General features: G+C 49.2%; 1 protein-coding gene across 3 annotated transcripts in view; it reads right to left on the reverse strand.

Annotated features, from left to right (window-relative positions):
- The window catches only part of Traf3ip1 (TRAF3 interacting protein 1), a 36,370-nt gene that overhangs the window by 1,671 nt on the left and 22,106 nt on the right, over nucleotides 1-12,593 (reverse strand). For all 3 annotated transcript variants that reach the window (XM_003474571.4, XM_023566901.2, XM_063237024.1), the window contains one exon: nucleotides 973-1,196. In XM_003474571.4, the coding sequence (XP_003474619.1) occupies nucleotides 973-1,196 (224 nt within the window). The remainder of the gene's footprint in view (nucleotides 1-972; nucleotides 1,197-12,593) is intronic.

The following is a 12,593-nucleotide window of genomic DNA, read 5'->3' on the forward strand; positions in this document are numbered from 1 at the left end:
AAACCTGCTACGGTCCTGAGAGGACAGGGAGGCCAGCCGACCCGCACAAAGCTGACTCCAGGTTTCTATGACCCAAAGGGAAGTCTAACATAAGACTCACTTAAAAAGAAGCTACTGCTCCTTCATTGATGGGTGTGAAGCCCTCCCACTACACACTCAGCCAGGGACAGCAAAGAGCTGCAGGCCACGGCCTGCACAGGCCCTCCACCTGCGCCCTCAGGGCTCTGCGGCTCACTGGGCAGTGCAGTGACCAGACACCCTGCAGCTGTTGGCCTGAACTCGGCACGAAGTCGAAATTTACCCAGGAAAGAGCAAATCAAAATAGCCTATCCCCTTTAGGTTTTTAAAGTCCACAAATTAAAATTAAAACTAAAATATAAGAGCAATAGTTCTCAACTGTCCTACCGTAAAGCAATACCTGTTGCAGGGAACGCCCGGCACGATTTTCCCTACCACTTAAACCCAGTGATCACTAGGCACCAGTGAGTTCCTGGTAATTTCCTAGCTTCCTTCAGGTTGTCCATTTTACATTTTAAGGGACTTTAAACACTTAATGATATGGTAAAAAAAAAAAAATAAAAATGAAAAAATAAAAAATAAAAGAGTTGATATGGTTACACAGTTACAGATCAAATAACTATGAACATAGGATATCAAACACTTGCCTCAGATAAGTTACCCTCTTTAGTGGCTGTATGTTTGTTTGAAGCTGCAGTGTTAGATGGGCTTATCAGCATTTCCTCTACAGTAAACATGAAAATACTTCCAAAGCCTGACCAGTTACAGAGCTGCAGGGATGGCGCATGCGCACAGGACTGCAGCGGATGAGGGACAGCCATCCATTCTCCCCATAGAGGGGACTGGAGAGAGGGCCGAGGGCGGTGCTCTGCGGGGCTTCCCCTGCGCCGCTGCCGCCTGCAGCCCCCCACGCCCGTCTCCCACGCGTCCCACCACCACTCCCCACGGACCCACCTCTGCTCCTTCTGCAGCGCTTCTGCGTGCTGCCGGTTCTCGCTGCGCCATAGCTGCAGCTCGTGCTGCATGGCGTCCGCGTCCTCCTGCAGGTAGTCCATGATCTTCCCCAGCGGCAGCGTGCTCTTGCACAGGGTCTGGATGGATGCACGCAGCTTCTCGATCTCCTTGCAAACTATGTCCTTCTCCTTCTTCCACGCTGACTCGAAGACAAGTGACTTCTCCTGCAGCCGAAAGCCAGGAAGAGAAAGACGCGCCCTCAGTCGCGAGGCAGGACAAGCATGCTGGTCCGGGCCTCCCTCTCAGAGGACACAGGGTCTGGAAAGTCCAATGACCAGAACTTACGGTCACCTCAAGCACAGAGTTGACAGCCTGGACACTTTCCCAGGGACTGGCAAAGTGGTGCCTGGCCCTGCACAGTTACCTCAAAATAAAATGCATGCTTTAAAAGAGGGAATGACTATGAAATGCCCTTGGGTTTGGTTTGTCTTTTTTTTTTTTTTTTTTTTTTTTTTTGAGGTACTGCAGATTGATCCCTGGGGGGCTCTACCACTGAGTTACACTCCACAGATCCCGACACACACACACACACACACACACATACATACACACACACACACACACACACACACACACACCTATTTCTTTATAGAGTTTGAGACAAGGTCTCACTGAGCTCTCTTGTCTGGCCTCGAACTTGTGATGCTCCTGCCTCAGCTTTTTGGTAGTTGGGGTTATAGGTGTGTGCCAGCAGTCCTGATTGTATAAATGCCTTGAAATTAATATGCTAAATGACTACAACAAATTAAATTCAATCATAAACTACTCCCATGGGGATATCTTAATAAATACAAATTAGTAAATCTTTCACTGACTCAGATGACAAATGTATATGCAGACCCTTGGTTTGGCACCATGGTCCCTCTAACACAGGAGCTCCAGGTGGGCTCACGTGGGAGAGTAATCCTTGGCAGTGTCTGCAGCTGGGGCTGCAATTCGGAAGGGACTCAGAGCGCCCAAGCACAGCCCCTGTGCTTCTAGTTACTGGAACTCTTTCAAGCTTCTACACTGCAGAACCAGGCAGGACCTGAACTCTAATCCTAAAGTCCAAAATTGTACTTTAAGATATTAAGAATTTAAAAGGCCCTTGGGCTGGGATTGTGACAGCTGGAGAGATTTTCATTGTCGTCTTAAAGTCTCGGGAACTCATTGTTGGGAAACATTAGAATTCTAGCGTTTTCAAGTCCTCACCTAAACTACAGGGCAGGGTGGAGACAGCCTATCAGGTGGCAGCCAGTCAGGTGGCCAAGCCCTCTGGCAACAGAGGGACACATCAGCAGCCTTCCAGAGCAACACAGCCCTGTTTGCACAAATGCCCATGTGGGTAACACAACCTGAGACTGCCCGACACACAGGAATCAATCACATGAAGTGTTAATCCTTGGAAACAAAGAGCAAAGATGCTGAAAATCTGTTCTCCCACAAAACATGGCCTGCAGCATCTGCGACACGGTGGTCCAAGGGCCCCACAGCCCTGTGCCTCAGCTTCCCCACAGCAATGTGGACCCGGTGACACCCGTGGGGAGGCTCGGTGGGGAAGATGAACATCTCATACTCGGGAGCCGTTCACCAGTGTCACAAAGGCATCTCCCAGAGCAGATAAGGGGCCCCCAAGAGCCAGGTCAGGTGCATCGGGGGGATTCTTTGTACACTAATAAACGTGTATGCAGAAGACCTGCTCCATCCAGCTGCAGTAGGTGGACAAGCCCTTCATCCTCAGGGCACAGCTCCTCCCCGTCTCCACTGTACAAACACAGGTAACCCTGCTATGAATGAATACTTGCTTCCCCCTCCCGAAGGACCCACGACGATGAGCACAGGGAACACCTGCCCACCTGGCCGTACTGGCAGCACAAGGCTGGCTCCAGGTGCAGGAAACCCCTCCCTAACCTCCTTTGCCCAGAGGTGGTTGATGCTGACACAGTGGCCCTTCACTGAGGGGCCTCTGTAACGGCCGGCTTGGGCCTAGCCACAGGACTCACGCCTGCGCATACCACACATGCCGCTCACAGACACCTTCAGAGATGCCACTGTGCACACACATGCTGCACACACAGACACATACACTTTCTCAAAATGCCTCTGAGATGTCTCAGTGAACCATCACTCCCCTCTGAGACTGAACATCACTTGCCTCTGCCTACACATACTTGACCCTAGAAATCTGAGCCTTCATGCTTAGTGATTTTTAAATTTACCCGTATTTTTATTATCAGTCATATAGACATTATCCACCTTACAGATTTGCTTGCATAAATTTTAACTGCTGTGCTTCAGAGAAGAGCTGACTATACTCCAAAAGAGCATCTTAGAAGCCTTATGCATGGGAGCAGAGCCTCTCCAAGCAGCAGCCAGCCCCGGGATGGGGGGCCCACCACCAAGACCCGGGGCTCTGCGGCTGCTGCCCACCGATCACCAGGTCTCCACACTCCAGTGCATGGCTCTGCCCTACATTCAGCAAACCCAATAAACAAAAGGCTGATTAACAGGAGGACAACAGACGGTCGGTAATAAATCAATGAGTATGGGCTCGAAGTGACACACTCTCCCAGGACCTCAGCAATTGATTTATATACAAGCTGTGAAAAGCTCATTTTTCTTCATAAACAGAGAATTCCTGCTTTCACATTAGAAAACACAGCTCGGGCCAACAATAATTATTCCAAGGGTCCTCTTCATCCGGAAACACTCCATTACCAACATCCTCACGGATCATGAGTTCATCTCTACCCAGGTCAAACCAGACCTCTCGCACACTAACAAGACAGCCTCTGATTAAACACTTTCACCTCTTAGCACACGAAACATAAACACACTGTTTCTCACCCACACACACACAGAAGTAGACACCTGCAGATGTCACCTGAGCTGGAAAGCCCCTCCCTGGGGTCACCATACCCCGTCCCCACGTGGCCCAGTCCCAAGTCCACACTGGGCAACACTGCCAGCTTGCTCCTCTAGCCCAGGGGAATCACAAGCCCAGCCCCCTGCGCCTGCCTCTCCCACCAGTGCTTTGCTTACAAGGCAGCTGCGTTATGTGGATTCTGTCTCTGAACTGATGGTTCACATGTGAGCGAATCACCACCATTCATCTATCCAGGCTCCTGCTGGTGGATGTCTAGGTTATTTCCTCATCTGGGGCTACTACAAAACACACAACTCTGAGCAACCTCCAACTTTACCACATAGCACCAAACTACTTTCTAAAATGGTTTTAGAAATTTACGTGTTTTTTTCCCCTTTTACAGCAGTGAAGACTGATTAAACACAGGGCCTTTTGCGTGCCAGGCACTGAGCCATATCCCCAGCCCTTTCATAAATTCCTATTCTGAGATCAATAGGGCCTTGCTAAAAGTTGCCTATGCCAGCCTTAAATGCAAATTGCAATCTTCCTGCCTCAGCCTCCTGAGTAGCTGGGATACAAGGGACAAACTAAACAAAACCGGGCAATCTGGGAAAAGGAACTCAGGCCTTGGAAACAGCAGTGTGTTTGTGCCAAATTATGAAGCAGCCTTCCTGTAAGGCCTAATGAAAAGTAAATAAAAGCAGGGAAAAAGAATTCCATGGATGTGGCATAATCCAGCTCAGCATGGTGCCAGGCAAGTTCCTAGGCTGGCACAGCAGCAGAAAGCACAAGACAGAGATGAGCCTGCAGGTCACTCTCTGCTGGCCAGCAAGGGTCACGACACTCCAGGATATCGCACCTGGGTTAGGGGACAGTAGGGAGCTCACAGCACTTATGAATAGCAGGTGCAAAGGAGTGCCTTAACCTCCCGTCTTCCTCAAAGCCCTCCCTGTACCAGCAGGAAGGACTTCTGTCACCAGAGATGGTGAGGCCAGGCCGAGAGAAATGGCTGTGGACAACTAGGCCACAGTACCAGGTGCCTTCCTCTGCCCACTTTCCCACAGCTGCTTCTCCCACGTGACTCCATACTCAGGGCTCAGCTCCACAGCCTTTGGGTCTTCCCATGTGCCTGTAAATACCTGCATGCTTTCCTCCTGCAGATGGGAATTCTTGGGCCCACCCCGAAACGCTAAGGGGAAACTGATCATGTCCTGTCTCTCTGTGTCACCCAGAGCTCAGCCCTGCACTGACACCAGGCACCAGGGACGTGGAACTCGCATTCCAGCTGCGGCCAGCGTTGTCGAACACAGTGCTGCATGCTGGGAGGACACACTGCTGCCTAGACCAGCACATCCAAGGCGAGCCCCCATGCATATGCTTACTCTCTGGATGAACTCAAATTATTCCCAACTTCTCAAATACCCGCCAGTGCTTCATGGCACCACAGTACACTTGTAAGTTAACCAGAAGAAAACAAGGTCCCTGCGATACACACTGAGCTCCGTAGGCTCTTTTCAGAGTTTTCTGTTTCTTGACATCCTGGGGCTTCTCAGCAGTTACTGTGAGTCTCTTCACAAAGCCTGAGGGGGCTTCATTCACGCTGTGTCCAAGCAGCCACCAGCGACACTCGGGAACAGCACTGACTCTGGTGGGTTTGAGCCACCTCGGGCCTCTTACCCACTTCTCCCCACCGCAGGTACTTTCGGTTGGTTTGCCTGGCTCTTATCACCCTTGCCCATGAGGACCCTGGACACCCCTTTCCAGAATGAAACTTGCTTCCTCTGGCAGTAGCCCACAGCCTCCAGACAGAGCCATGCTCTCACCCTGGTACTCAGACCTTGAGCAGCTCTGCTGGCCACTTGCCTGTGTCTGGGACAGGGACCAGTGGACAGATGTGCCCCTCCCGTGTGGGAAGGAAGTACCTTCCCCATCCTCGGTCACTGCAAGTCTTCAGTTACCATGGACGCTGAGTTTCAGTCAATCCACCATGTTCAAGGGAAAATGCATACACTGGTGACTCTGCTTGGCTCAAGAGTAAACGCCAGCTAAGTAACTTAAAGGAGGCCACGTGATGGATCTTAACTTTACTTATTTATTTATTTACTGGTACCAGGAATCAAACTCAGGGCCTCACGCTTGCCAGGCAGGCGCTGTGCTGCTGAGCTATATCCCCAGCCCACAGGTCTGAACTTTAAATCAAAGCAGCTGACTTTCCTGGGCGTGGCAGTGTGAACACAGAAGAAAAGACAAAGGAGAAAGACAAACATAGTAATCTGACAGGAATAGAGCTTTTAACCCAGGACACTTTCAGTTTCACTGTTAAGTTCCAAGAAGTTTTAGAAAACAGTGACCAGTAGCAATGAAGTGTAACTTGCTGAAACGGCTTCACCTTTCATTCAGCAGAGTCTCTAAACCCACTCCAGCCACAGATCTTTAGGGTCCATAACATTTTTCACATGTTCCAGCCAGCCTGAGCCACCATAGGCTCCTGCAGCACTGTCCCTCGGGAGACCTGTTCCATCGATGACACAAATGGGACACTCAGGCATGGGACAGTCCCGCAGGTACCACTGGCGGTTCCAGCCACCGAGAAATGGACTGTACCAATTAGGGCCCCACCGTGAACATGTTAAAAAATAAACTCTACCAAGTTGGTTCTGGCCAGAATGGAACAAGCCTAGCAAACAACTATAAAACAAAAACGAGAATGAACACGGTGGCCGTTTCTAGCTGGGGAAAGTTGCAGCCAAGGAGGAAAAGCCTGGGTGCCATCACCTCGCTCTCCTCTGCAGACTGAGGTTCCAACCGTGGTGGAGCAGGAGGGGACGCCAAGCAGAGCAGCTGGCAGGACCAGGCAAAGTCCAGTCACCTCGCACTGCAACATAGTGTGTGAACCTGAGAGGCAGACGAGAAGCCAGAATGACACGGAATCCGGGGGAAGCAAAGCCAGAGGAGGGACCGCAGCTATCTCCACCCATAACTGCACGCACAAGGCACAGAGCAACAGGGCTTCGAGGAAGCCAGAAAGAACACGAAGAGGTCCCTCAATGTGAACAGCGGCAAGGACACAGCAGCCTGAGTGAAGGAGCTCTGTGGCCACATCAGGACCATCCCAGCATCTGATTCAGACAGGAGGAGGCTGCCACCCCCGGAGACCACCAGAAGTCACAGCACACAGGACAGGAAGTGGCAGCGAACCTTAATGAAGCGAGGAAGTCACACTGCTCCAAGCCCCACCAACACAAATGCCAGCAGTCATAATGAAGGGAAGCCAACAGCACCCTGGGTGATTCCCACTCCACTGCACGGTGCCCTGGGTGCCTCCCGCCCCAGTACAAACCAACTCTCAACACAAGGACTCGACAGGCAGACCCATGTGGAGGCAGCCTAGCCTCTGAACACCATGCGGGCCAAGGCCTGTGACACACTGCATCAGGATGAAAGAGACATAAAACTGGGCCACATGTCCCAGGTAACTGGATGCCAGAAGCCCCCAGCGAGGAGCAGAGCAAGACGGCCCTGAGTGGGCAGACACCCCACCCAGCCACTCCTAGAATGTGACATCACGGCTCAATGAAGAACAACCTCAGTTCCCAACAGTGCTTTTCAGGCCCTGAAGGGTTTTACCTGCTTTTCAATCTGTTTTCCTTTAAAGTTACCTTTAAAATGCGAAGGAGGCACTCACTCAATTTGCTTCATTCAGACGTAGCCATTACAGGGCTTACCTTCTGTCCCTCCAATGCAAACTTGCCCTTCTCCACAGGAAAAGCTTCGCTACATTACCTGGAAAGCCACTCAGGACCAAAACCAAGAAATGTACAAAATGGCCTCTAAATCGCAAACACTACTGACCTCATGAACCTTTAGGCTAAATCCTGTTTGTAACATGGAGCACCGTGGAAGACTGTGATGATAGTACAATTTATGAATTATTAATAAATGTCTAAAATAATCAATTTCCACTTTAACATCTGCTCTTTTTCCCTTAAGAGATTTAACAATATTTCCCAAAGTTTTAGGCTTACATAGAGTAAGGCTTGACAAAATACAAGCCTTTCACTGAGTGTGCGTTGGTCCCAGCCTCTGGGTATAACGTAAGTGTCATCAGGAGGTTTTATTATTCTAAGGGGGGGGGGGGGCGCGACACAATGTGGGTGGGTGTACGGGCCAGAAAGAACCATTTGGAGACTTTTAATCAGAAAACCTTGATGCTATTTCAGTATGAAAAGTTATCTATGCACCATGGCCGCAAATAGGAAATCACAGCACCTGAACCCTAGAAAGTTCCACTTTCTTCCCTGTAACAGTCCTGGGGCATCTGTACCCCAGCCTGGCCCAGCCTCCCACCCCAGCTCCCCCACCCCAGCTTCGGGGAGCAGACGCAGTTGGCAGTGGCAACTGCAAGACAGAGCTGAAGGAGAAAGTGAACACGTTCCTGCCTCACTTTAAAAAGGACAAAACAATCTGCTCGGAAAAGGAGCACAGCGTGGAGGGACTTCCTGTGTTTACTGAGAAGCCCAACAAGCAGGGCTTCGGGTCCCACCCATCCTGACCCGAAGCCACCAACCTTCCAGAGGCCAAGTAGAGCATGGGCAAGGGGCCCGGGCCCCAATCGGGCTGCCCTGGCCTGAAGCCCAGAGGGTCACGGACTCAGAGATCTCAGCAGCCTGACCCAGGAGCTGGGGAACCCGGGAGGGGACTCCAAGAGGCAGCAGCCCACACACACGACAAGGTCACAGTCAAGGTCAGGGTCATAACCCACAGAGGCAGAATGAGCCATGGCATAGGACCCTTTCGGGGCAGCTTCTGTAACAGTTTCACAATCTTCACTGGGCCATTTGTGGGTTTTTTGGCACCAAGGATCAAACTCAGGACCTTGCGCTTGCCAGACAGGCGCTTATGCTGCTGAGCAATACCCCCGGCCCCTCATTGAACCTTCTAAAGTCTCTTCAAGCCACTGGGACAGAACCCTCACTCCTGCAGGACACACCCTGCCACACAAACTCGCTACAGCCCTGGACAAGGCCGCTGTGGGTTCCTCGTCTACACGGACAAACTTCTGGGTCCGATTCCAAGCTGACCTTGGGTGAAGTCAGCAGTTGTATTCATCGAATGACCATTCACAGCAGGAGATGATGACTCACTTCAATCTGAAAGTACGAGTGAGTTACAGCTACTTATTTTCAGACTTTCTGTATACAGGCATGTATGTTTTTCTCAAGTGAAGTAACCTGATCTCTTGCCCCTCATGAACTCTAAAGAAAGAGTTATCTCCTCGTAACTGTCTTCACAAAGCTTAAAACACGCTTTTGGGGGCTTTCCGACCATCTGTGTGGCCTACAACACGCTCTATGTCTACAACACTTTTCAGTGACATTCTTGGCATCTCAAGATCATGTGGTAGTAACTTTCGATCCAAAACTTTGAATCCCCAGATACTGCTCGGAAGTGACTTGGAATATTAAACTATCACTTTATCTCCTTAAAAGACAAAAAAAAAAAAAAAAAAACCAAGTGTGACTGGAATATGAAACTATCACTTTATCTCCTTAAAAAACAAAACAAAACAAAAAACCCTAACAAACCTCCCCCTTAACTCTTCCTGATTAAAATCAATTTCAGTGGTTCTCCAGTTAGCTAATGCTACTTTCCCATCAAAGATATACTATCAGTCCCTTTTTATTTCTTTCAGAGAAATTTCAGTGGAAATAACATTCCTAGCAAAACACAAATCCAACTGACCAAGTGAAACACTTTTGTCAGGTAAACTCTTGGAGATTCTGAACTGCAGTTTTCTGAGAGTGAAATCATTTGTGATGAAATTTCACCACCTAGTGGCCAAAGTGAGAATTTGCAGCTCTATCAGATCCTCAAAGTAAAATGGAGCTGCTCTCAGCAGTGAGCTGAATTCTTACTACCAAACACGAAATAGGAAATTGGCTGCAGGGGTCTCAGGTGTGGTCCAACCTACACAGCGCACAATCCACAAACCACTCGGTGAAGAAGAAAGACGATCACAGAAACTTTACAGGAGTGGAGAGAGACAGAGACAGAGATGGAGACGGAGACGGAGACAGATGGAGACGAGACAGACGGAGACGGAGACGAGACGGAGACGGAGAGGGAGAGGGAGAGAGAGAGAGAAATCTCCAGAAAATCTCCAGAAACAAGTACTGGACTCCAGTAGCCTGCTTCAGAATAGAGAATTTACATGAAAAGAAAGAGCAAAAACACCTGGTATTTGCATTGAATTAGAATGGATACAAAACAAACAGAAAACAAGAGTTGATAAAGTAAACTGAGACTAGAAAATCAGGACGAGGGAGGGACCGGAAAGGCCTGGAAACTGTTGGCCCCGACTAACACATCTCCATCTACGAAGCTTTAGAAAGCAAGAATTTTAACAGCATAATAAACATTGTAATAAAACTGCTTTTTTGCTTATTTTTCAAAACCGTCTTAAACCTGAATTAAGAGGGAAAAATGCTGGCAGAAGCTAATCTTTTAGCTTTAACAAAGTTTATGTTTCCTGTTGAAAAGAGCCTGAGAGTCGGGATCATAGGGAAAATGTTTACAGCATCTGATGCACACATTTGGTCTACGGTGCAGGGTCCCAGTCCTTCCGCCCTGCAGTGTGAAGCAGCTCTGCTCCCATGGTAACTACACAGTCCGGGGCAGGGTGCCCAGGTTACAAATATGTATGTCCTTAGCCCTGAAAAGCCACTCCCTCAAAATAGTTCCAAGACAAAGTGCAAGGCAGTTAATGTGTCCAGCAGAGAAATCACCTACTATGTGAAATTATGAACAGGACAGAAGAGAAGCCGTAATATCAGCATTAATACGTGCGTGTTGGTCTATTCACACAGAAGACCTGATGAAATCAACAAGCGGGCCCTGAATCCTGGACTGAAAATACAGCCTACTTGGGCCAGCCTTGCAAAGGGCTTTGAGATGTTTACCAAAAACAAACACAAACAAAAGACCCAGGGACAGGGGTGCCACCACGCCTGGGATCCCCAGGGGGAGGCTGAAGCAGGAGGAGCCCAAGGGATCCAGAAAACAATAACAAAACCAAACTAATAAAAAACTGATCAGAAACTAAACCACAAAGGAAATCTCGTCAATTTAATATTCAAGGAAATTAAGATTCAAGGATGAAACATGCTACAAAGGAGATGTACAGTCTTAAATACATTTGCACTTAAAAAGACAAGAGCTAAAACTAAATAAGGGGCTAGAAAAAGCAAACACCCAAAGACATTAAAAGGAATCGAGCAGAAATTAACAAACTGAAAACAGAAGAGAGGATCTACCAAAATGAGAGTGCCTCTTAACCAGAGGTCTGTCCTCTTCAAACCTCATCCCCGCCGTAGTGTGGCAGAAGGAAACTGCACCATAGAAAGAGTATTTCCCAAAGGATACAGGTGCACATGAAACACCTTCATGATGTGAGTGTAAACTATGGATGAGATGCTTCCTCAGACACACACTACATGCACATACACTCAACACATGCTGGGGCAGGGACATCTGGTGACCTGGTTCTGCCCCCCAACCCATATCCAGCAGAGCTTCCGGCCACGGGGTGCTGGTTCCACAAATTCTGGGCCCCGGGAAGCCACACACAATAAATAAGTGAACCTTGACCACATGCAGCCTGCAGAGAGCACAGCTCCCAGCCACAGATCACACAAGGGCCATGCGCTGTGTACAAGACACATGCACGAGGCAGGCACATGCCCAGGTCCCCGTAGACACTAGGAGGATGGGATGGGGCAGGGTGAGGAGTGCCTGACCGCTTCTCTATATTTTGGGTTCTTTTATTTAAAAGAAAATCTAACTGAAAGAGCTTAAGACCAACACGTTAAACTTAATTCTAATGTTTATCAGAATTCTAAAGAAAACCCCAGAGTCATGGAGCACACATTAACTGAACTTTGTGGAAGCAATAAATGTTCACCAAGTGAAAACATCTCCTATCCCCCAGCAGAGAACATCCTGCAGAGGAAACTCACAAACCCGGCCCCAGGGCATGCTAACCTCAGCCTCCCACCTAGAGGAGGGTGCTATACACAAACAAAACACGAGCTATGATACCCAGTCCAGTGGGCACTTTGAGGGTGCCCACAGCATCAGTTGGAGCATGAAACCCACAACGTTAGCCAGGCCTTGGACTGTCCCCAGGCCCACCAGGACCATGGCTCATTGACATGGAAGGACTATGCCAAGCTAAAATGCCACAGTGACAGACCACCAAGAGCTTCTCCTCCTGCTCCTGAAGTACCCGGGTATAGCTGTCCTCAGACACCGCTGGCCCCCAACAGGTACAGGCTCCCTGCAGGGGTGACCTCGAGCCACCTCTGCAGATGCACCAGGACACTGTGGCAGTTTATATTAAAGTAAATCATCTTCAGTCCAGGTGGGGAAAAGCACATTTGCTCACACCCCCATGTATAAAATTCTTTCTAACTGATGCTTTAAAAAGCTAAGAAACTTCCGTTAACAATAATTACAAGATTTTATGTTTCTTGTTTACAACTACTGCGACAGAAACCAGGCTGCAGCAGCTGAGGGACACCGCTGGGCCAGAGGGTGCACCCTGCACAGCCACAGGTCCCACCCAACAGCCTTGATCACGAGCTGCAAAGAAGACGGACGAGCAGGAACAACTGGAGCACAAACCTATACACCGGACTCTAGACTCCTAACTGCGGTT

Source organism: Cavia porcellus, unplaced genomic scaffold, assembly GCF_034190915.1.
Source record: "Cavia porcellus strain 051 isolate PalLab524CR breed Dunkin Hartley unplaced genomic scaffold, mCavPor4.1 scaffold_26, whole genome shotgun sequence".
In the NCBI taxonomy this organism is placed as follows: Eukaryota; Metazoa; Chordata; class Mammalia; order Rodentia; family Caviidae; genus Cavia; species Cavia porcellus.